General features: G+C 44.4%; 1 protein-coding gene across 2 annotated transcripts in view; it reads right to left on the bottom strand.

Annotated features, from left to right (window-relative positions):
* Positions 1 to 10,185: 10,185 nt before the first annotated feature.
* Positions 10,186 to 26,369, bottom strand: part of LOC115116788 (heme transporter FLVCR2-like) — an 80,715-nt gene continuing 64,531 nt past the window's right edge. The window contains exons 7-11 of one of the 2 annotated variants that reach the window (XM_065008570.1): positions 23,566 to 23,671; positions 22,641 to 22,752; positions 19,014 to 19,069; positions 16,787 to 16,941; positions 10,186 to 12,002 (exon numbers count right to left, since the gene is read on the bottom strand). In XM_065008570.1, the coding sequence (XP_064864642.1) occupies positions 16,849 to 16,941; positions 19,014 to 19,069; positions 22,641 to 22,752; positions 23,566 to 23,671 (367 nt within the window). In that variant the 3' untranslated portion in view covers positions 10,186 to 12,002; positions 16,787 to 16,848. The remainder of the gene's footprint in view (positions 12,003 to 16,786; positions 16,942 to 19,013; positions 19,070 to 22,640; positions 22,753 to 23,565; positions 23,672 to 26,369) is intronic. The other variant, XM_065008571.1, reaches the window with a different exon arrangement.

Here is a 26,369-nt window from a genome sequence, read left to right as displayed (position 1 = left end):
GACAACAATACATCACACGAGAAGCCACAACTGTCGGTAAGAGTGGTTTAACAGGACATCCTCATTAACTTGCTGGTTTAACAGGACCTCCTCATCACCCTGCTGGTTTAACAGGACCTCCTCATCACCCTGCATGACCTCCTCATCACCCTTCGGGTCTAACAGGACCTCCTCATCACCCTGCTGGTTTAACTGGACCTCCTCATCACCCTGCTGGTTTAACAGGACCTCCTCCTCACCCTGCTGGTTTAACAGGACCTCATCAACCTGGCCTCCTCATCACCCTGCTGGTTTAACAGGACCTCCTCATCACCCTGCTGGTCTAACAGGACCTCCTCATCACCCTGCTGGTCTAACAGGACCTCCTCATCACCCTACTGGTCTAACAGGACCCCCTCATCACCCTGCTGGTTTAACAGGACCTCCTCATCACCCTGCTGGTTTAACAGGACCTCCTCATCACCCTTCTGGTTTAACAGGACCTCCTCATCACCCTGCTGGTTTAACAGGACCTCCTCGTCACCCTGCTGGTTTAACAGGGCCTCCTCATCAGCCTGCTGGTTTAACAGGACCTCCTCATCACCCTGCTGGTTTAACAGGACCTCCTCATCACCCTGCTGGTTTAACAGGGCCTCCTCATCAGCCTGCTGGTTTAACAGGACCTCCTCATCACCCTGCTGGTTTAACAGGACCTCCTCATCAGCCTGCTGGTTAATTCCCCCTGTCGCCATGGGGACTTAACTCACACGATTCAATGCCCCGCCAAAGCCATCACAAACCCTCTCACACAACACACACCCATGAAAAGGTTTAACATGGTCAACATCTGTACTATATAGACAGAGTGAAACATGGTCAACATCTGTACTATATAGACAGAGTGAAACATGGTCAACATCTATACTATATAGACAAAGTGAAACATGGTCAACATCTGTACTATATAGACAGAGTGAAACATGGTCAACATCTATACTATATAGACAGAGTGAAACATGGTCAACATCTATACTATATAGACAGAGTGAAACATGGTCAACATCTATACTATATAGACAGAGTTAACGCGATATCTGTGTCCCTGTTCAGTATGGGGTGATATCTGTGTCCCTGTTCAGTATGGGGTGATATCTGTGTCCCTGTTCAGTCTGGTTAGATGGGGGTCATGGGGGATAACAGTCTTATATAAGCCAGCCTATAACCCCTGTTTCGATCACGCCTGTACAGAGTACACACTGAACTAATCGTTTAATGGAGGGGTCGACCAACCAACCAATCTCTAGATGTGTGTGTGTGTGTGTGACACAACACAGCCCTTGTTTCCATAGCGTCTGGACAGGATGCAGCCTCCACAAATCATTTAATGGAGGGACGGAGCCACAGACCAATATCTATATGGGTGGGAGTTAGCGCCACACTAAAAGCCAAAACAGCCAGAGGCACACTTCTTCCCATGGTTAGAGATGTAGCGTAGCCGCTGTAGGCTCCCTTCTTCCCCTGTTTAGAGATGTAGCGTAGCCGCCGGAGGCTCCCTTCTTCCCCTGTTTAGAGATGTAGCGTAGCCACTGTAGGCTCCCTTCTTGCCCCATTTAGAGATGTAGCGTAGCCGCCGGAGGCTCCCTTCTTGCCCCATTTAGAGATGTAGCGTAGCCGCTGTAGGCTCCCTTCTTGCCCCATTTAGAGATGTAGCGTAGCCGCTGTAGGCTCCCTTCTTGCCCCATTTAGAGATGTAGCGTAGCCGCTGTAGGCTCCCTTCTTGCCCCGTTTAGAGACGTAGAGTAGCCGCTGTAGGCTCCCTTCTTGCCCCATTTAGAGATGTAGCGTAGCCGCTGTAGGCTCCCTTCTTGCCCCATTTAGAGATGTAGCGTAGCCGCCAGAGGCTCCCTTCTTGCCCCGTTTAGAGATGTAGCGTAGCCACTGTAGGCTCCCTTCTTGCCCCGTTTAGAGATGTAGCGTAGCCGCTGTAGGCTCCCTTCTTGCCCCGTTTAGAGATGTAGCGTAGCCGCTGTAGGCTCCCTTCTTGCCCCGTTTAGAGACGTAGCTTAGCCACCAGAGACTCCCTTCTTCTCCCGTTTAGAGATGTAGCGTAGCCACTGTAGGCTCCCTTCTTGCCCCGTTTAGAGATGTAGCGTAGCCACTGTAGGCTCCCTTCTTGCCCCGTTTAGAGATGTAGCGTAGCCACTGTAGGCTCCCATCTTGCCCCGTTTAGAGATCAAATCAAATTTGATTTGTCACATACACATGGTTAGCAGATGTTAATGCGAGTGTAGCGAAATGCTTGTGCTTCTAGTTCCGACAATGCAGTAATAACCAACAAGTAATCTAACTAACAATTCCTAAACTACTGTCTTATACACAGTGTAAGGGGATAAAGAATATGTACATAAGGATATATGAATGAGTGATGGTACAGAGCAGCATAGGCAAGATACAGTAGATGGTATCGAGTACAGTATATACATATGAGATGAGTATGTAAACAAAGTGGCATAGTTAAAGTGGCTAGTGATACATGTATTACATAAGGAGATGTAGCCTAGCCGCCAGAGGCTCCCTTCTTGCCCCGTTTAGAGATGTAGCGTAGCCACTGTAGGCTCCCTTCTTGCCCCGTTTAGAGATGTAGCGTAGCCACTGTAGGCTCCCTTCTTGCCCCATTTAGAGATGTAGCGTAGCCACTGTAGGCTCCCTTCTTGCCCCATTTAGAGATGTAGCGTAGCCGCCGGAGGCTCCCTTCTTCCCCTGTTTAGAGATGTAGCGTAGCCGCTGTAGGCTCCCTTCTTGCCCCGTTTAGAGATGTAGCGTAGCCGCCGGAGGCTCCCTTCTTGCCCCGTTTAGAGATGTAGCGTAGCCGCTGTAGGCTCCCTTCTTCCTTTTCCTCTCACCATAAAATAAACAATTGTTTCAATGAGCACTTTGTATCATCTGGTAGGCTGTTTGATTCAGTGTCCTCTGTCTCTGTACAACCCTGTGTGGATGAACCAGTGAGAGCTGGTCAAACTTTTAGCTTTTTTCCATTCTCAGTGCAGGTGGTACATAAAGCCCTGAACTCCTTAGATCAGAGAAAGCCTGCAGGTCCTGATCTTTTGGATCCCTGCTTTTTAAATCTGGCAGCTGATTTCATAGCCGAACCACTTACATCTCTGTTCAATCTAACCTTGGAATGTAATGAAATTCCAAAGATCTGGAAATCAGCATTTGTTCTACCACTTTTAAAAGGGGGAGATCCAACTCTTTTAAATAATTATAGGCCAATCTCAAAGCTGTCACCCCTGGTGCAAATACTTGAAACCCTTGTAAGTGAACAGCTAAAATAGTTTTTATTTACTAACTCTATTTTTATCAATGTATCAATCGAGCTTCAGGAAGAAGCACAGCACAATTACAGCAGCCATGAAGGTTTTAAATGATATCACTGAAGCCCTTGATAAAAAACAGCACTGTGTCTCACTTTTTACTGATCTCTTCTAAGGCTTTTGATACAGTTGATCATGCTATTCTAAGGCAGAGATTGTCGAGTGTAGGTCTTTCAGAGCATGCAGTTGCATGGTTTGCTAACTATCTGTCTGATAGAACTCAGTGCACTCAATTTGATGGACTTATGTCTGTTAAATTGTCTGTCTTGAATGGTGTGCCCCAAGGCTCTGTACTTGGTCCTCTCTTATTCACTATTTATATAAATGATTTGTACAAAAATGTCCAAAATGCACATCTTCATTTTTTTGCTGATGATACTGTTATTTACTGTTGTGCTTCGTCTCTTATAAAAGCTTTCCAGAACATGCAAACTACTAAACTTATCCTCAATACTGACAAAACTAAACTAATGGTGTTTTCTAAAGCAAGAAATAGACCTCTGAATATTTCACCTATTACTACCTGTCAGGGCAAGGAGATTGAGGTTGTGACCTCATTTAAATATCTTGAAATTTTAATTGATGATGGCCTCTCTTTTAAATTGCATATTCAACAACTTACAAAAAAATTGAAGCTGAAATTGGGATTTTATTTTAGGAATAAGGCCTGTTTTTCTTTTGAAGCCAGAAGGAGGCTAGTAATCAGCTACATTTATGCCTTTACTAGACTATGGGGATATTTTATATATGAATGCTTCTGCTCAGTGTTTGAGATCAATTGACACACTTTACCATGGCACTTTGAGATTTATTTTAAACTGCAAAACCCTTACGCACCACTGCACTTTGTATACCAGGGTTGGCTGGCCTTCTCTAGTCACTCGTAGGCTCAGTCACTGGTATACTTTTATTTACAAAGCAATTTGGGGTTTACTACCTTCTTATTTGTGCATTTTTATTGTTCAGAAATGTGGTGGGTACTCTCTTCGTTCGCTGGACTTTATCCTGCTAACTGTTCCAAATGTCCGAACTGAATTTGGTAAAAGGGCTTTTATGTCCTCTGCACCATCGTCTTGGAACGCCTTACAAAATACTTTTAAACTGGAACAACTTGTCCCGATTGGAGTTTTAAATTATTATTTTTTTTAACTAGGCAAGTCAGTTAAGAACAAATTCTTATTTTCAATGATGGGTTAACTGCCTGTTCAGGGGCAGAACGACAGATTTGTACCTTGTCAGCTCAGGGGTTTGAACTTGCAACCTTCCGGTTACTAGTCCAACGCTCTAACCACTAGGCTACCCTGCCACCCCTCCACTCTAACCACTAGGCTACCCTGCCGCCCCTCCACTCTAACCACTAGGCTACCCTGCCACCCCTCCACTCTAACCACTAGGCTACCCTGCCACCCCTACACTCTAACCACTAGGCTACCTGCCACCTCTACACTCTAACCGCTAGGCTACCCTGCCACCCCTCCACTCTAACCGCTAGGCTACCTGCCACCTCTACACTCTAACCGCTAGGCTACCCTGCCACCCCTCCACTCTAACCACTAGGCTACCCTGCCACCCCTACACTCTAACCACTAGGCTACCCTGCCACCCCTACACTCTAACCACTAGGCTACCCTCTACCACCACTAGGCTACACTCTAACCACTAGGCTACCTGCCACCTCTACACTCTAACCACTAGGCTACCTGCCACCCTCTACACTCTAACCACTAGGCTACCTGCCACCCCTACACTCTAACCACTAGGCTACCCACCCTGCCACCCCTCTACACTCTAACCACTAGGCTACCCTGCCACCCCTACACTCTAACCACTAGGCTACCCTGCCACCCCTACACTCTAACCACTAGGCTACCCTGCCACCCCTACACTCTAACCACTAGGCTACCCTGCCGCCCCCTGCCGCCCTACACTCTAACCACTAGGCTACCCTGCCGCCCCTACACTCTAACCACTAGGCTACCCTGCCCTTCCGCCCCTCCACTCTAACCACTAGGCTACCCTGCCCTTCCGCCCCTCCACTCTAACCACTAGGCTACCCTTCCGCCCCTCCACTCTAACCATTAGGCTACCCTGCCCTTCCGCCCCTCCACTCTAACCACTAGGCTACCCTACCCTTCCGCCCCTCCACTCTAACCACTAGGCTACCCTGCCGCCCCTCCACTCTAACCACTAGGCTACCATACCCTTCCGCCCCTCCACTCTAACCACTAGGCTACCCTGCCACCCCTACACTCTAACCACTAGGCTACCCTGCCGCCCCTCCACTCTAACCACTAGGCTACCCTACCCTTCCGCCCCTCCACTCTAACCACTAGGCTACCCTACCCTTCCGCCCCTCCACTCTAACTACTAGGCTACCCTGCAACTGATGAAGGATTTTGAGGCTGATTCCCTGACCTGTCAATGTTTTTATTTAGCTGTTTTTAATTTTGTTATACTCTTGTGAATTCAATGGTTTTTACTAGATTACTTGTTGTTTTTTCATGTTGTCTGTTTGTAATTATTTTGTAATGACTTGGTGCTGCCTATCTTGCCCAGGGCGCTCTTGAAAAAGAGATTTTAATCTCAATCAGCCCTTCCTGGTTAAATTAAGGTTAAGTAAATAAAAAAGAAACACAAAAGAAACCGGCATGTGGTAAAAGCCTTGCCACAACGCTGGAACACGTTCTGCCCCAACTGCAGTAGCCAATCAAGCGACAACTTACAGGAGAGAAGAACACTTAAAGCCACAAGCTGGAGTTTGTGTTTCAACCCAATGACTCTCAATCTCAACACGCGAGACGACTGGTTTGGCTTTAAACCCACAATCTGGGATGTTTCATTTGAGAGTGGCGACATTTCTCCAGCCCAAACTCAGTTTAGTTGTCGGTGGCTGTGGAGCAATAAAACCACACTTGAATGAAATATCCCAGATTGTGCCTTTTAAAGGCCACCCATCTCGTCTCGTGTGTTGTGTTGAGCGGTTTACCTTCAAACGCTCACGAGACATCTTGGTGTTATTAGACCCACAGCTTGGTTGAGAGACAGGGACAGTCCGATACCACGTGGTTTCTCAACTTAACACTGTCATAACGGAAAACACACCACATGAGAAGCAGCGTCTGGCAGTTATAGTGGATAGGGTACCACTTACATAGTGCACTAGTTTTACCAAGAGCCCTATGGACCCTGGTCAAAGTAGTGCACTAGTTTTACTAACAGCCCTATGGACCCTGATTAAAGTAGTGCACTAGTTTTACTAACAGCCCTATGGACCCTGGTTAAAGTAGTGCACTAGTTTTACTAACAGCCCTATGGACCCTGGTTAAAGTAGTGCATTAGTTTTACTAACAGCCCTATGGACCCTGATTAAAGTAGTGCACTAGTTTTACTAACAGCCCTATGGACCCTGGTCAAAGTAGTGCACTAATTTTACTAACAGCCCTATGGACCCTGGTTAAAGTAGTGCACCAGTTTTACTAACAGCCCTATGGACCCTGGTTAAAGTAGTGCACTAGTTTTACTAAGAGCCCTATGGACCCTGGTTAAAGTAGTGCACTAGTTTTACTAAGAGCCCTATGGACCCTGGTCAACGTAGTGCAGCATGCAGAGCAAGGGAGGGCAACTCCAGTCCTCGAGTGCCTGATTGGTGTCACAGTTTTACCCCCAGCCTCAGCTGACACACCTGACTCCAATAATCACCTAATCACCTGAATCTTCAGTTATAGAATACAATGTCATTAATCAGCTGTGTTTCCTAAGGGATGGAGAAAAGGTGTGTCACCAACCAGACCTTGGAGGACTGGAGGTGCCCACCCCTGATGTAGAGGGTAGAGTATCACTTGATACACCTTGTGGCTCCAGTGACTTAACGCTGCCATTCTGGAAGACAGACCACATGAAGTAGCCCAACAGATGGAAGCTATAATAGAGTTGGAGGATGGACTAGAAGATGTAAAAGGGGGGGGGTGCTCTACTAGGTCCAACACGACACAGAGAGTCTACACGACACAGGGAATCTACACGACACAGAGAATCTACACGACACAGAGAATCTACACGACACAGAGAGTCTACACGACACAGAGAATCTACACGACAGAGAGTCTACACGACACAGAGAATCTACACGACAGAGAGTCTACACGACACAGGGAATCTACACGACAGAGTCTACACGACACAGAGAGTCTACACGACACAGAGAATCTACACGACACAGATAGTCTACACGACACAGGGAATCTACACGACACAGGGAATCTACACGACACAGAGAGTCTACACGACACAGAGAGTCTACACGGCACAGAGAGTCTACACGACACAGAGAGTCTACACGACACAGGGAATCTACACGACACAGAGAATCTACACGACACAGAGAGTCTACACGACACAGAGAATCTACACGACAGAGAGAGTCTACACGACAGAGAGTCTACACGACAGAGAGTCTACACGACACAGGGAATCTACACGACACAGGGAATCTACACGACACAGAGAATCTACACGACAGAGTCTACACGACACAGGGAATCTACACGACACAGAGAGTCTACATTTCAATCAGCTCTCGTAAAAAAAATGGTTGATATCATAGTTTAGTTGAACACTTTTGGCATCAAATGCTTGAGGTCCTGAGTACCAGTGATGTTTTTGTTGGTGGGGTTCTTTTTTCAATACTGTCCTGAATTACAACCCGTTCACACACACACACAGTGTAGGTTAAATGATCGAACAACGGTACATCGGTGAGATAATAAGGAAAACCTTTGATGAGACCAGCTGGCAAAGCTTTGTTTCTCAATAAAGGGTACCTGCATTCAACAGCGCTGTTGATGAGAAACCACTATCTCTCTCCATCTCTCTCTCTCCATGTCTCTCAATCTCTCACTCTCTCCATCTCTCTCTGTCTCTCTTCATCTCTCGCTCTCTCCATATCTCTCAATCTCACTCTTTCCATCTCTCTCTCACTGTCTCTCTTCATCTCTCTCTCCGTCTCTCTTCATCTCTCCCTCTCTCTCATCCTCATGTCTTAACAGTTAACTGTGTAGCAGCACCACCCCCTGGCTCAGAACATTGTCTACATGACCAATATTGTGTTGATGAGATTTTACATTTCTAATCATTAATAAAGGGTTGCGGGTAGCGGTTAAGAGCGCGTTGGGGGCAGTAACCCGAAAGGTTGCTTCAAATCTCCAAAACGACCATGTGGGGGAAAAAAACTGCCGATGTGCCTTTGAGCAAGGTACCTAGCTCTAAATGCTCCAGGTTCAGACCCTGGCCATGACCCCACTCTCCGAGGATGTCTCAGAGCGGGAGATGTAAATACAATACAACTTGTCCATTATGTGTGATTACATGTACACATCCACCTAATGTGCATTATTTATTCATCCCCTCTGTCTCCTCCTTCTCTCTGGACACCTCTTTCCCTTCCTCTCAGTCCCACTTTCTCCTCTTCCCTACCTGTCTTCCCCTCATTATTTTCCCCTCCCTCCCTCTCTAGTAGTGAGTGATGTGTAGTGAGTGCCGTCTAGTGAGTGATGTGTAGTGAGTGCCATGTAGTGAGTGATGTGTAGTGAGTGCCGTGTAGTGAGTGCCGTGTAGTGAGTGCCATGTAGTGAGTGCCGTGTAGTGAGTGCCGTGTAGTGAGTGCCATGTAGTGAGTGATGTGTAGTGAGTGCCGTGTAGTGAGTGATGTGTAGAGAATGCCGTGTAGTGAGTGATATGTAGTGAGTGCAGTGTAGTGAGTGCCGTGTAGTGAGTGCAGTGTAGTGAGTGCAGTGTAGTGAGTGCCGTGTAGTGAGTGATGTATAGTGAGTGCCGTGTAGTGAGTGCCGTGTAGTGTGTGTACATTACAGTACAGCCCTTAACCAGCACCATCAATGCCACTGTTTGAACAGGCAACACAGAGCTCCATCTGGCTCTGCGCCATGCCAGTCCAGGCCCTCCACCACGTAGCTCCTCTCCCAGGGTAAATCCTTCATTTTTGTTTGTGTGACAGGGGTGCCGATATATGAGAAGAGCCAAAATAGAGATGGAATCAGTCCCGAGGCGGCTGGACTTAACCATCACGCAACACTGCACAAATCAGATGAGAGCAACGCCATTGAAATCATATGCTGCCAGTTGACATCAACTTCCTGCACATCCATAGCGTCTCTCCCGTCAAGTCAGTGCACTGTGGACGAAGATGTTAAACACTCACAACTACCCTCGCCTGACTTACTGCACGATGTCAGCGATGTGGTTTCATCATTGGCCCATGCTGCCTGGAGAAAAAAAAAAAAACTTAATATTGGTTCATAGAATTCTTGATAATGTCGCCACCTAGTGTCTATGGAGGTAGGTGCGCTCTGTAAAAAGGGCCAGTCTGACAGTGGGCATGCTATGCTAGCAGGATGTGACGTCATCTACGAGGTAGGTGCGCTCTGTAAAAAGGGCCAGTCTGACAGTGGGCATGCTATGCTAGCAGGATGTGACGTCATCTACGAGGTAGGTGCGCTCTGTAAAAAGGGCCAGTCTGACAGTGGGCATGCTATGCTAACAGGATGTGACGTCATCTATGAGGTAGTTGTGCTCTGTAAAAAGGGCCAGTCTGACAGTGGGCATGCTATGCTAGCAGGATGTGACGTCATCTACGAGGAAGGTGCGCTCTGTTAAAGGGCCAGTCTGACAGTGGGCATGCTATGCTAGCAGGATGTGACGTCATCTACGAGGTAGTTGTGCTCTGTAGAAAGGGCCAGTCTGACATTGGGCATGCTATGCTAGCAGGATGTGATGATGAGGAAAACCGTTACAGATTCAACATTGAAAATCGCTCAAATACCTTTAGGAAACCATTCTTTATTTCAACAAACAGACCTGCTTGTTAAATAGATGTGACATTTACAGAACAACATGGACTGTTATACACAACTATAAATCTGTGTTTCTAGAAAAGTGACGGGGGAGGGAAATCACTTTATAGATACAGGTAGTATAAAATTATCTTACAAAAATACTCTACCGTTTATTAGTGTTGACACGACAACATAACGCACCTTCCCAGCTGTTTTTTATTACGTCATCAATTGCTCATTTTACAATCAAATCAGTATTTGTAAAAACATTTCTCCGAGATATTTGTGCATTCTTTCAAAGATTAATAAATTTTAAAAAACAGGTTAACGACAAAAAGATTAGCAAAAACAATCAACCTCAATGGCTACATATTGAAAACTGAGTTTTAGTAATGCTTCCATGCTTTTTACAACTAAGTCTATTTTCTTACATTTGTTTTTGAGAAAATTACCCACACCTGCAATTCACTTCCTCGTTGTGTAGTACAGGGGGGGCTCTGAAAAGCTCTGAAAAAAACAATCAACACGCTCCAAAAACGTCCTTTTAGAAATGGAAAACGCGCTCAGTATAGAGCTGCAGGTCTTTACACGTGACATTGTGTCCTTCCCGAACTTTATCCGCAAACGTTATATTCCATTTCTTGCAACTCAAGCCATTTCCCCCATACAGCTGTTCCATTCTCTGTATAGTCAGTCTGCTGCTAGAATGAACGAAGAAGTGACGCTTCAGTCGCTACAAAATTAAATATAAATGTATTGGATAAAAGTTCAGAATGACAAAATTTCATCGGTACAACGTCTAACGATTTCTAAAAGGACGCATTTGGATGTTTTTGGCACATTTGTTGTTTTTTTCCCCCCAGAGCCCCCGTACTGCACAACGAGGATTGGGGTTAGTAAAAAAATATATAAAATAAAACAATTGTGTCTGGATCCTCAAAACTTTGGTTTTGGTCTTAAAAAAAGAAGCTAAATGATACTTTGAGGCTAGACCCCCCCCCCCCCCTTTTTGCCCTCAGAAACGCCTCAAATTCTTCGGGGCATGGACTCTACAAGGTGTTGAAAGCGTTCCACAGGGATGCTGGCCCATGGTGACTCCAATGCTTCCCACAGTTGTGTCAAGTTGGCTGGATGTCCTTTGGGTGGACCATTCATGATACACACAGGGACACTGTTGAGCTTGGAAAAACCCAGCAGCATTGCAGTTCTTGACACAAACCAGTACACCTGGCATCTACTACCATACGCTGTTCAAAGGCACATAAATATTTTGTCTTGCCCATTCACCTTTGAATGGCACACATACACATTCCATGTCTCAATTGTCTCAAAGCTGAAGAATCCTTCTTTCACTTTTTACTTCTTTCATTGAAGTGGATTTAACAAGTGACATCAATAAGGGATCATATCTTTCACCTGGTCAGTCTGTCAAGGAAAGAGCAGGTGTTCATGTTTTCCATACTCAGTGTATACTGTAGAACGCCAGTATTATTTGTGCTAATTTTGGACAGTAAACATTTTGTAGATTTAGATATGGCACATCTAGAAATTATACAGAAATCATATTTGTTGTTGCATAAATATTGGATGTCTTTTTGGACAGTGTTTAAAGGGAAGTGGTCGTAAACACTTCCTGTTTGTGCTCCTCCCCTAAAACTTCACATTCCACAGGGTGGGAGATGCTGGTGATTTACTGTGTGTGTGTGTGTGTGTCTCTCCAGCAGATCGTCCGTCTCTAAAACCTGGTTCCTTCGAGGACTGCGGAGGCAGGGAGGGTCCCGTCCTCGGGATCTGAAGGGACCTGTCAATCAAAACAATTTGTCAATCACGTTCCAGCTTAAGACGATGGGTTGCAAAGTTCTTTCCTAACATTTCCAGGTTTTCCATAAGTCCTGCTCATTTCCTTCTGATTCCAGGATTTATGGAAACTGAACTCTTTCCCCCCTCGAAACCAATATTGCAACCAATATTATTACAAGAGCAAGTAGACCAACTGTTTTAGTATCCGTGGCAACATAACGGAAAAACTAAAATACCAATAAACATAATATGCTGCATAAAATACAAGAATGTACACTGGGTGTACAAAACATTAGGAACACCGGCTCTTTCCATGACATGGACCAGGGGTATTCAACTCACCCTACGAGGTGACGGTTTTCTATCCTACCTAATAATTAATTGCACACACACCTGGTGTCTCAGGTCTAAAATCCAGTCCCTGATTAAAAGGGGAGCAATGAAAGAAAATAAATGCTATGTAACTGAGGTCCAGAGATTAGACTGAGGGACAGACTGACCAGGTGAATCCAGGTGAAAGCTAGGATCCATTGTGTTAAATCCACTTCAAATCAGTGTAGATGAAGGGGAGGAGACATGTCGATGAATGGGAGGAGACGGGTTAAAGAAGGATCTTTAAGTCTCGAGACACAGACAGTCCATGTCTCAATTGTGCCATTCAGAAGGTGAATGGGGAAGACAAAATATTGAAGTGCCTTTGAACGGGGGTATGGTAGTAGGTGCCAGGAACACCGGTTTGAGTGTGTCAAGATGTACAACTTAAGAACTGCAACTTGACAACTGTGGGAAGCATTGGAGTCAACACGGGCCAGCATCCCTGTGGAACGCTTTCGACACCTTGTAGAGTCCGTGACCCAAAAACAGAGGTTGTTGTGAGGACAAAAGGGGGTGCAACTGAATATTAGGATGGTGTTCTTAATGTTTTGTCCACTCAGTGTATTTATAGACCCAACTACACAAACATGAGTTACCACACACATCCTATTATACTACAGAGATACTACATACATCCTATTATACTACAGAGATACTACATACATCCTATTATACTACAGAGATACTACATACATCCTATTATACTACATACATCCTATTGTACTACAGAGATACTACATACATCCTATTGTACTACAGAGATACTACATACATCCTATTATACTACAGAGATACTACACACATCCTATTATACTACATACATCCTATTATACTACATACATCCTATTATACTACATACATCCTATTATACTACAGAGATACTACATACATCCTATTATACTACATACATCCTATTATACTACAGAGATACTACATACATCCTATTGTACTACAGAGATACTACATACATCCTATTATACTACAGAGATACTACATACATCCTATTATACTACAGAGATACTATATACATCCTATTATACTACAGAGATACTATATACATCCTATTGTACTACAGAGATACTACATACATCCTATTGTACTACAGAGATACTACATACAGTGCCTTGCGAAAGTATTCGGCCCCCTTGAACTTTGCGACCTTTTGCCACATTTCAGGCTTCAAACATAAAGATATAAAACTGTATTTTTTTGTGAAGAATCAACAACAAGTGGGACACAATCATGAAGTGGAACGACATTTATTGGATATTTCAAACTTTTTTAACAAATCAAAAACTGAAAAATTGGGCGTGCAAAATTATTCAGCCCCCTTAAGTTAATACTTTGTAGCGCCACCTTTTGCTGCGATTACAGCTGTAAGTCGCTTGGGGTATGTCGCTATCAGTTTTGCACATCGAGAGACTGAATTTTTTTCCCATTCCTCCTTGCAAAACAGCTCGAGCTCAGTGAGGTTGGATGGAGAGCATTTGTGAACAGCAGTTTTCAGTTCTTTCCACAGATTCTCGATTGGATTCAGGTCTGGACTTTGACTTGGCCATTCTAACACCTGGATATGTTTATTTTTGAACCATTCCATTGTAGATTTTGCTTTATGTTTTGGATCATTGTCTTGTTGGAAGACAAATCTCCGTCCCAGTCTCAGGTCTTTTGCAGACTCCATCAGGTTTTCTTCCAGAATGGTCCTGTATTTGGCTCCATCCATCTTCCCATCAATTTTAACCATCTTCCCTGTCCCTGCTGAAGAAAAGCAGGCCCAAACCATGATGCTGCCACCACCATGTTTGACAGTGGGGATGGTGTGTTCAGGGTGATGAGCTGTGTTGCTTTTACGCCAAACATAACGTTTTGCATTGTTGCCAAAAAGTTCAATTTTGGTTTCATCTGACCAGAGCACCTTCTTCCACATGTTTGGTGTGTCTCCCAGGTGGCTTGTGGCAAACTTTAAACAACACTTTTTATGGATATCTTTAAGAAATGGCTTTCTTCTTGCCACTCTTCCATAAAGGCCAGATTTGTGCAATATACGACTGATTGTTGTCCTATGGACAGAGTCTCCCACCTCAGCTGTAGATCTCTGCAGTTCATCCAGAGTGATCATGGGCCTCTTGGCTGCATCTCTGATCAGTCTTCTCCTTGTATGAGCTGAAAGTTTAGAGGGACGGCCAGGTCTTGGTAGATTTGCAGTGGTCTGATACTCCTTCCATTTCAATATTATCGCTTGCACAGTACTCCTTGGGATGTTTAAAGCTTGGGAAATCTTTTTGTATCCAAATCCGGCTTTAAACTTCTTCACAACAGTATCTCGGACCTGCCTGGTGTGTTCCTTGTTCTTCATGATGCTCTCTGCGCTTTTAACGGACCTCTGAAACTATCACAGTGCAGGTGCATTTATATGGAGACTTGATTACACACAGGTGGATTGTATTTATCATCATTAGTCATTTAGGTCAACATTGGATCATTCAGAGATCCTCATTGAACTTCTGGAGAGAGTTTGCTGCACTGAAAGTAAAGGGGCTGAATAATTTTGCACGCCCAATTTTTCAGTTTTTGATTTGTAAAAAAGTTTGAAATATCCAATAAATGTCGTTCCACTTCATGATTGTGTCCCACTTGTTGTTGATTCTTCACAAAAAAATACAGTTTTATATATTTATGTTTGAAGCCTGAAATGTGGCAAAAGGTCGCAAAGTTCAAGGGGGCCGAATACTTTTGCAAGACACGGTACATCCTATTGTACTACAGAGATACTACATACATCCTATTGTACTACAGAGATACTACATACATCCTATTGTACTACAGAGATACTACATACATCCTATTGTACTACAGAGATACTACATACATCCTATTATACTACAGAGATACTACATACATCCTATTGTACTACAGAGATACTATATACATCCTATTGTACTACAGAGATACTATATACATCCTATTATACTACAGAGATACTATATACATCCTATTATACTACAGAGATAAAATATACATCCTATTGTACTACAGAGATACTACATACATCCTATTATACTACAGAGATACTACATACATCCTATTATACTACAGAGATACTACATACATCCTATTATACTACAGAGATACTATACACATCCTATTGTACTACAGAGATACAATATACATCCTATTATACTACAGAGATACAATATACATCCTATTATACTACAGAGATACTACATACATCCTATTATACTACAGAGATACTACATACATCCTATTATACTACAGAGATACTACATACATCCTATTATACTACAGAGATACTACACACATCCTATTGTACTACAGAGATACTACATACATCCTATTGTACTACAGAGATACTACATACATCCTATTGTACTACAGAGATACTACATACATCCTATTGTACTACAGAGATACTACATACATCCTATTGTACTACAGAGATACTACATACATCCTATTGTACTACAGAGATACTACATACATCCTATTGTACTACAGAGATACTACATACATCCTATATTGAGATACTACAGTACTACAGAGATACTACATACATCCTATTGTACTACAGAGATACTATATACATCCTATTGTACTACAGAGATACTACACACATCCTATTGTACTAAAGAGATACTACACACATCCTATTGTACTACAGAGATACTACATACATCCTATTGTACTACAGAGATACTATATACATCCTATTGTACTACAGAGATACTACATACATCCTATTGTACTACAGAGATACTATATACATCCTATTGTACTACAGAGATACTACATACATCCTATTGTACTACAGAGATACTATATACATCCTATTGTACTACAGAGATACTACATACATCCTATTGTACTACAGAGATACTATATACATCCTATTATACTACAGAGATACTACATACATCCTATTGTACTACAGAGATACTACATACAGGTGAAACGATCAGAAGCTGTGCATAAATCATGGAATCTGGAGTGTTTGGTGGAAAGTGAAGATGGAAGGAAAAGAGGATTGAGATGTGAGGGGAAAAGAGGATTGAGATGTGAGGGGAAAAGAGGATTGAGATGTGAGGGGAAAAGAGGATTGAGATGTGAGGGGTAACGTTTTTCCAGAAAGCTTCCTATCACTTTTAGCCAATTAGAAAAGACACATCTTAGTAATAAAAAAAACTTCCAGGAAATCTCGACCCTTTTTTGGTCAAAAGTGAAAGAGGTTCAGATAAAGAGGGAATCCTAACTTCCACTTGTTTATGCACAAATGTCAAAATGCAGAGACTGCATTCTAATCTGACTTAAAACAGGAAGTTAGGATTCACCCCTAAGAGAATAGTGGACAGAGAAGCGTGTGGTGATTGTTGGTTCGGTTTGCTGTGCCCCTACCTTGGCTCGTCTGAGGTTCGAGCTAAGAGTGTAAGCGTTAGGGGGGGGATGGGGGTTAGTGATCAAGTCTGAGAAGAATCAGAAGGGCTGTCCAGTCTCTTGATTAGAGCCGTGGCCCCATAGCCCTGCTGCTGTCCAGAGAGCAGTCCGTCCTCCTGGAACAGATGGTCTTTATTTGTAATTGACCTTGATATTACAGTCAGGGGGGGGGGGGGGGGGGGGGGTAGGAAAGTGCTGTGTTATCATCGCTGTCTAAAACCATATTTTCAGGACAAAAGGAAAAGAACATCCACGTTTGACCATTAATGAATATACATTTATGAAACTTCAGGAGGTTATTTCGGAAAACGTTTTCCTTGGTTCTAGAGTGGTTGGTTCTAGAGTGGTTGGTTCTAGAGTGGTTGGTTCTAGACTAGAGTCATGAAATGTTCAGATTACATCGAGTTACTTTCAATACATTGTAACAATTTTTTTTAAAAAGGGGCCAAAATGGAGTTACAAGGTTTTCTTTCCCCGAGACGTTATCTTATCTTACCAGGTTTTCCTATTGAGGTTTAAAACACCTCTCTCAGATCTGCGGGGCCTGGGGGGCAAAAGTCGAGAACGACGCTCTCTTCAACCTCTCAAATCTCAATAGAATTATCAAAAATAATAATGACAACTGACGATATCAGTTACTGGAGGTTAGTGTACAATGGAATCGGCATCGGTCTGTATGATCGTCTCTTTCTCCAGAAGGAAGTCGTCAAATTTGACCTCAGGCAACAGTGGACATCAAAACACAGATAAAACAGACAACATCAAACAGACAGACAGACATCAAATAGACACAAACAGCATCAAACACAGACAGACAGACAGACAGACACAGACAGCATAAAACACAGACAGACAGACACAAACAGCATCAAACACAGACAGACAGACAGCATAAAACACAGACAGACAGACACAGACAGCATAAAACACAGACAGACAGACACAGACAGCATAAAACACAGACAGAGAGACACAGACAGCATAAAACACAGACAGAGAGACACAGACAGCATAAAACACAGACAGAGAGACACAGACAGCATAAAACACAGACAGACACAGACAGCATAACACAGACAGAGACACAGACAGACAACAAACACAGACAACAGACAGACACACAGACAGCATCAAACACAGACAGACAGACAGACAGATACAGACATAATCAGACACAGAGTCAGACAATATCAGACAGACAGCATCAAAGACAGATATCAGACAGACAGCATCAAAGACAGACATCAGACAGACAGACATCAGAATCAAAGACATCAGACACAGAGACAGACAGACATATCAAACAAGACAGACAGCATCAAAGACAGACAGCATCAAAGACAGACAGCATCAAAGACAGACAGCATCAAAGACAGACAGCATCAAAGACAGGACATCAGACAAAAAAGAGGAGACAAGTTATTCTAGGAGCAGCATCAAAAGACTGTTAGATGACTTTGGGAGCATGCTGCACACCAGAAATACTCAGATATCACACACACGTTATGTTCCTAGGTCGTCATTGTAAATAATACTTTATTCTTAACTGACTTGCATAGTTAAATAATGGTAGAATAACATTTTTAAAAGTTATTCTATCCTCGTATGGACCTAAAATTAATTTAAATTCAAAATCCTATTTTCCCAAACCCTTAACCCCTAAACCTAACCCTTAACCCCTAAACCTTAACCCTTAACCCCTAAACCTTAACCCCTTAAACCTAACCCTTAACCCCATAAACCTAACCCTTAACCCCATAAACCTAACCCTTAACCCCATAAACCTAACCCTTAACCCCATAAACCTAACCCTTAAACCCAACCCTTAAACCCAACCCCAACCCTTAAACCCAACCCTTAAACCCTAAACCTTAAACCCTAAACCTAACCCTTAAACCTAACCCTTAACCCCATAAACCTAACCCTTAACCCCATAAACCTAACCCTTAAACCTAACCCTGAAACCCTAACCCTTAACCCCTAACCCTTAAACCCAACCCTTAAACCCTAAACTTAAAATAGCCTGTGTCCTTTTAGGTCCCAACAAGGATAGAATAGAATAAACCCCCCCACACACACACTAAACCTTAACCACACACACACACACACACACACACACCCACACGAGGACCACCCACACACACACGAGGACCACCCACTGCCCTAATCCACATCTACCCATACTTACAGCTGCCTTGGCCAACTGGTTAGCCTTCTGTCTCTGCAGGTCTGACTTGATGAAGCCTGGAGAAACAGAACTACATGTTTTAGAAAGACGACATACTGTTGCTAAACAAAATGTCAGAATATTCCATTGCAAAAAGACAGTGAGGTACAGCTTCCACTAGGGGGCACTACTAACACAATGATAGACCATAATACAGTCTGAAGTCAGTTCCTAAATACTGCACAGTAGCCAGCTGGGCTGACCCACCTCATTAACATAATCATCTAGCCGAGCTCTCATGTAGGAGACCGTGGACTTCAGCCCTGGTCTGTAGTAGTCATTATGTATGTCTTTGTAACACAGTAGCCCTCTAGACTGGCCCTTAAATCTGATAGTCCCATCATTAACAGTCGGGTCAAAAGGTCCTCTAGAGTTGTCTCTCAGCCCTGGACTTCAGTAGCCAACGGCTACATCCCAAATGGCACCCTATTCCCTATATAGTGCACTACTTTTGACCAGAGTCCATCTAGGTAGTGCACTACTTTTGACCAAAGTCCATATAGGTATTGCACTACGTAGGGAATAGGGTGCTATTTGGTACACACACCTATATATATATATATATATTTTTTTTTTTTTAATTAGTGGCACATTGTAACCTCCATTGGGAAGTTTATGGTGAAAATCAGAGGAGCTGGGTATTAACGCTCTCTCTCTGCCCTGAGGTGGGCCTTCCCCACCGGGGGTTTTAATAGCTAGATAGGGAAAACATACCCGGCACCTCAACACGCCATTTCTGCTACTGCTTGTAGTAAAACAGCTCGGATGTTACACAGTAACCACGACGACATAAACACATTCTTAGACCTCGACCTGTTGCAGGAATAGATTATTGCTTCGTAAACATAAACCCACGTTAACTGAACATTAACTACGGACTACACATAAACCCAAAGGAAAGAAATTGATTAAATGCCGTAAAAGTGCTTTTTTTGGGGGGGGGGGGGGCGCAAAAATTATAGAATGACTGCTGTTATACGGCATTGTACTGCAGTTATACTGTTCATCTGCTAAAATTGTAATGGTTCGCCTACATCCTCATGCCTTTTGCACACAATGTATATAGACTCTCTGTGTTATTGACTTGTTTATTGTTTACTCCATGTGTAACTCTGTGTTGTTGTCTGTTCACACTGCTATGCTTTATCTTGGCCAGGTCGCAGTTGTAAATGAGAACTTGTTCTCAACTAGCCTACCTGGTTAAATAAAGGTGAAAAAAAATACTGCACTCTGACTGAAATCATTTTCTTTTCTTCGTAAAAAGGAAGTGATACCCTTTTCACTCAACTGAGCTGAGCTGTACAGTGCTGGCCTGGTTACACATCCAATATATAGATGCTGGAACCATGTAGGAAAGGAACTAATCAGAGTCAGCAGAAGGGTTCAGATCGGATTCGGCACCATAGTGTGAATAGGGTCTAGGTACATGAGCTTAGGCTCTTTTCACATTGACGAGAGTTAAGGAGATTTCGATTCTTGAGACATTCATAAAAATGTACATTTGCAAATTTCCTCCGAAGGTCACACACACGCGACACTTGCTAGACAGTTTCCACCCCTCCAAGCAGGACAGTGTAAACAGAATTGTCTCGTTGAGCCAACACTCCTACAGTATAAATGGTAATAGCAGAGCAATGTTTTTGAAACATCTGAAATGTATAGACATTTTCCTTATTAGAGACTTCATTTATTTATTTAGTATTTTAAAATCTGATATTGCAGTACGGGAATCTTCATAACAACATTTATTTTAATGCAAAAGCGAGCATCAACTGCCCAGTGAATTAACAATGTAATGATTTGCATGATCTTTATGAAATTTAGGATGTTTTGTTCTAAGGTAGGCCGAAAAGCAATCGAACATTGGCTGACGTTAAGCATTTAGCCTAGGTTGAGGATATACAGGTTAAGACAAAGTCGTCACTAATCTGGGACCAGCGCCGTTGCCGACTACCAGCCGCCCAGCGCCGTTGCCGACTACCAGCCGCCCAGCGCCGTTGCCGACTACCAGCGCCGTTGCCGACTACCAGCGCCGTTGCTAACTACCAGCGCCGTTGCCGACGCCCAGCGCCGTTGCCGACTACCAGCCGCCCAGCGCCGTTGCCGACTACCAGCGCCGTTGCCGACTACCAGCGCCGTTGCTAACTACCAGCGCCGTTGCCGACGCCCAGCGCCGTTGCCGACTACCAGCGCCGTTGCCGACTACCAGCGCCGTTGCTGACTACCAGCGCCGTTGCCGACGCCCAGCGCCGTTGCCGACGACCAGCGCCCGTTGCCGACGACCAGCGCCGTTGCCGACGACCAGCGCCGTTGCTAACTACCAGCGCCGTTGCCGACGCCCAGCGCCGTTGCTGACTACAAGCGCCAGTCCCGTTGTTATAATGAGTTACGGAATATTAGAATCCCATTGTCTTAACCTTTGTCCTCTTCAACCTAGCATTCAGCTAACTAGCATTCAAACTAGCAAGCTAATGGGTGCAGACATTTTGTTTAGCTTGCTAGCTTTGTATAACACGAATGAACAGTATGATAACGTTACTGTACATTTATATTCATATGAGAGGGGTAAAAGTACATTTTTTCTATGATGAAGTTACTTGATGAAGTAAATGTTGTTAGCTAACGTTAGCTAGCTAGTAGCTGTGCCACTGTTTGTTTGCCTTGCAACTAAATTAACAACAAAAAAAAAAAAAACACTTTAGATGTCTGCACATGCTTGTGAATTATTTCCATTAAAATCAAGAGTGTAATATGGTAGATGCATGAAACGTTTCTTGCATAAAGTGAGCTAGGAACTAGCTAGTTGAATAGTTTACATGCTTAGCCTACAGGCTAGTGGCTCATTGTAACATTTAAAGTACATTTGAGCTGTGACGCTGCAAAGCAAGAACGTCATCAGAACCCTCTCTCGGCTCGTAACGTTCCCGTTGCTAATGTGAATTGAAAAGGTTTATGTTATTGATATTTTAATAATAAAAATACTTAAGAGAGTCTGCCAGAGATTGGCTTATTTCATTTTTTATCAAACCTTTATTTAACTAGGCAAGTCAGTTTTAAGAACAAATTCTTATTTTACAATGACAGCCTACCCAGGCCAAACCCGGAAGACGATGGGCCGATGGGACTCCTAATCACGGCCGGGTTGTGATACAGCCTGGAATCAAACCAGGGTGCCTGTAGTGACGCCTCAAGCACAGATGCAGTCCCTTAGACCGCTGCGTCACTCGGGAGCCAAAAACCTTAGTGGTCAACACAGTCGTCTTCGGCCCTTGCATAGAGTCCGGTCTGGGGATTGAATCCCCTTTATGCTAGATTCCACACCAGGGGTGTCAAACTCCTTCCTTGGAGGGTTGTGTCTCTGCTGGTTGTCATTTCCTTTCAATTTGTTTCCAAATAAGTCATAAACAACCAGTTGAGGGGAGTTATTGACTAATCAGGGACCTTAATAGATCAATCAAGTACAAGGGAGGAGTGAAAACCTGCTTGTCACCTGTGTTTTACAGTGCTCATTCTTTTCAATCTGTTTCTCCCTCTGTCTATTTAAGTAAACAATAGTCTCCTAACGTACAAATGTCAAAGGGTCCGTACCTGTAAGGACTGACCCGATGAAGAGGAAGACACAGAGGAAGATGTTTCCTGCCAGCGTCCCGTAGTTATCTATTATCTTCCCCTGGCAGATAGTGAAGATGATACCAAACACCTGTATAGGGAGAGACAGGTTGTAGTGAAAAACGCAGCCAGCCAGGCGTCTAGACAGCCAGCCAGGCGTCTAGACAGCCAGCCAGGCGTCTAGACAGCCAGCCAGGCGTCTAGACAGCCAGGCGTCTAGACAGCCAGCCAGGCATCTAGACAGCCAGGCGTCTAGACAGCCAGCCAGGCATCTAGACAGCCAGGCGTCTAGACAGCCAGGCGTCTAGACAGCCAGGCGTCTAGACAGCCAGCCAGGCGTCTAGACAGCCAGCCAGGCACACAGACAGGCGTCTGGACAGCCAGACACACAGACAGCCAGGCGTCTACACAGCCAGCCAGGCACACACAGACAGCCAGGCACACACAGACAGCCAGGCACACACAGACAGCCAGGCACACACAGACAGCCAGGCACACACAGACAGCCAGGCACACACAGATAGCCAGACACACAGCCAGCCAGACACACAGCCAGACTCACAGCCAGCCAGACACACAGCCAGGCACACAGCCAGGCGTCTAGACAGCGAGGCACACAGCCAGGCGTCTAGACAGCCAGGAACACAGCCAGGCGTCTAGACAGCCAGGAACACAGCCAGGCGTCTAGACAGCCAGGCGTCTAGACAGCCAGACACACAGCCAGGCGTCTAGACAGCCAGACACACAGCCAGGCGTCTAGACAGCCAGACACATGTATATTTTCGCAAACACAATATATACACAAACATACCAACATTTCCCGATTGTGTTATGGTTCTCTATCATCCCATGGAAAAGCTTTTGATCTGCCAACAACTGTCAGAGGCAGCAGCTGTGTGTTCACCTGTGCAGAGCAGTTGAGCAGACCTGAAGAGGTGCCTTCACACTCGGGGTAGGTTAGCTCCACACCAAACTCAAAGCCCAGGGGAAGATAGCCTGTCATGAAGAACCTACAGACATAGAAATACCACACAGTGTTGTATCCCTTATTGAAGTCACTTGTTCAATATACTTCAAATCGGTGTAGATGAAGGGGAGGAGTCGGGTTAAAGGCGAAGGGGAGGAGTCGGGTTAAAGGCGAAGGGGAGGAGTCGGGTTAAAGGCGAAGGGGAGGAGTCGGGTTAAAGGCGAAGGGGAGGAGTCGGGTTAAAGGCGAAGGGGAGGAGTCGGGTTAAAGGCGAAGGGGAGGAGTCGGGTTAAAGGCGAAGGGGAGGAGTCGGGTTAAAGGCGAAGGGGAGGAGTCGGGTTAAAGGCGAAGGGGAGGAGTCGGGTTAAAGGCGAAGGGGAGGAGTCGGGTTAAGGCGGGGGAGGAGTCGGGTTAAAGGTGAGGGGAGGAGTCGGGTTAAAGGTGAGGGGGAGGAGTCGGGTTAAAGGTGAGGGGGAGGAGTCGGGTTAAAGGAAGGGGAGGAGTCGGGTTAAAGATGAAGGGGAGGAGTCGGGTTAAAGATGAAGGGGAGGAGTCGGGTTAAAGATGAAGGGGAGGAGTCGGGTTAAAGATGAAGGGGAGGAGTCGGGTTAAAAATGAAGGGGAGGAGTCGGGTTAAAGATGAAGGGGAGGATATATTGATACCCTAGAGCAGGGGTCCCCAAACTTTTTCCTGTGAGGGCCACATAACTTTTCCCTTCTCTGATGGGGGGCCGGTGTCAGTTTGTAACAGAAAAAGTGTGACGATCATAGGGGAGCTTAAAAAATTTATTGTTTTCCAGAAAGCCACACATAACCAAATAACCCTTTCCAGGTTCTTTACAGAAAAAAAGGCAGGAAACAAATAATAACACTATTAATGAAATAAATAATAACTAAATAACCCTCTCTGAGTTCTTCACAGAAAAAACAGGAAATAAATAATAACTAAATAACTCTCTCTGGGTTCTTCATAGAAAAAAAAGCCATGGAACATTAACTTTCTGTCCCCATGCACAATCTTAACAGATAAAAGTTCAGCTCAGTTGTCAGAGCAGAATCTCTCTGACACATATGAGCAGTCTCTTAAAGTTCTTGTGTTCCTTCCTTATAATCCTTTTGTAGGTTCCAGTAGGCTTGTAGACACCGCTGTTTGCAGCTCTCTCTCATCAACTTCCCTGTGAAAACCACAAAAGAAGCAGGTTGAGAAACTGAACTAAGTAATACAGCACCTACACAGCACAATACATTTCACTACCAGTATGGTTGTAAAGATGGATTTTATCCCAGTAGATTTTATTATGATTATATTTGTTTATGCTCAGAATGACTCATTCAAGTCAGAAAAGTGAGCTTACCTATGTATGTTCATCAGTGTGAACTGTGGGCCTGCATCTGGCTGGTGAGAAGTTGAATATCAGGTTCCATTCTAGTTACAGCCAGTCTCAAGCACTGATGCAAATGTTCATCTGTCAATCTTGATCTCATCGGGGTTTTCAGCAGTTTCATGCGAGAAAAGGTTTTCTCGCAGATATACGTGCTGCCAAAAACTGTGGACATTTTCATTGCGTGTTTTTTGATGTTTGGATATGTGTCGTTTGGGAGGGCGGCATAGAAGTCAATGAGACTGTTGGGCTTGAATGCGCCTTTCAGAACATCACAGTTCTGTAACTCAGCCAACTCAAACTGATATGAAGGCTGGGCTTCATCAATGTCGGCAACAAAGGTGTTCTGAAAAAGACGGATTTCTTTTGCATGAACATGTAGTTCACTGAATCGCACACCGAACTCCGCCTTCAGCATTTCCAGTGCTTCCACGCACTTTTCAGCTGGGAACGGGACCGCTGGGCATATACATTACTCCCGATTTCTTCAACGCGTCTGGTGATTGTACTCGCCGACAGACTTACGGCATTAAATGCATCTTTCTTCTCGGGACACACCTCCTCCGCGACAGCATCCATACATTTCTTAACAAACTCTCCGTCAGTGAAAGGCTTACCGCTTCTTGCTATCAGTTTAGCAACCCGAAAGCTGGCCCGAACGGATGCCTGGTTCAGCTGAGCTTGGCGTACAAATGTATTCTGCTGAGATAGTAGTCCACTTTTTAGCTTTGAGAGTTTGTCTGCTCGTATTTGGCCTTGCAAGCTATCGTACTTGTCTTTGTGACGGGATTCATAGTGTCGGCGAAGATTGTATTCTTTGAATACCGCCACCGTCTCTTGACAGATGAGACAAACAGCCTTTTCTTTGCATTGAACAAAAAAAAAATCGTTTGTCCACTGCAGGTTAAATACCCTGCATTCTGAATCAATTTTTCTCTTACCTAACCTTTTCGCCATTATTCCGTTCTCTCTTTGACAGGGCCGGGCCTAGGATTTTTTTTCTGGAGGCCAAATAGGAAAAAAATTCGATAGCGTCTCTGGTATTGTTCAGAGGGCCGGGCCAAATGTGCTGACAGGCCGTATCCGGCCCGCGGGCCGTAGTTTGGTGACCACTGCCCTAGAGACTCCAGTCAACAAGGAGACGTGTATATTGAAACCCTAGAGACTCCAGTCAACGAGGAGACGTGTATATTGATACCCTAGAGACTCCAGTCAACAAGGAGACGTGTATATTGATACCCTAGAGACTCCAGTCAACAAGGAGACGTGTATATTGATACCCTAGAGACGCCACAGTCAACAAGGAGACGCCACAGTCAACGAGGAGACGCCACAGTCAACGAGGAGACGCCACAGTCA

The sequence above is a fragment of the Oncorhynchus nerka genome, linkage group LG24 (assembly GCF_034236695.1).
Source record: "Oncorhynchus nerka isolate Pitt River linkage group LG24, Oner_Uvic_2.0, whole genome shotgun sequence".
Classification (NCBI taxonomy): Eukaryota; Metazoa; Chordata; class Actinopteri; order Salmoniformes; family Salmonidae; genus Oncorhynchus; species Oncorhynchus nerka.
This window is presented reverse-complemented; position numbering and strand designations above follow the sequence as displayed.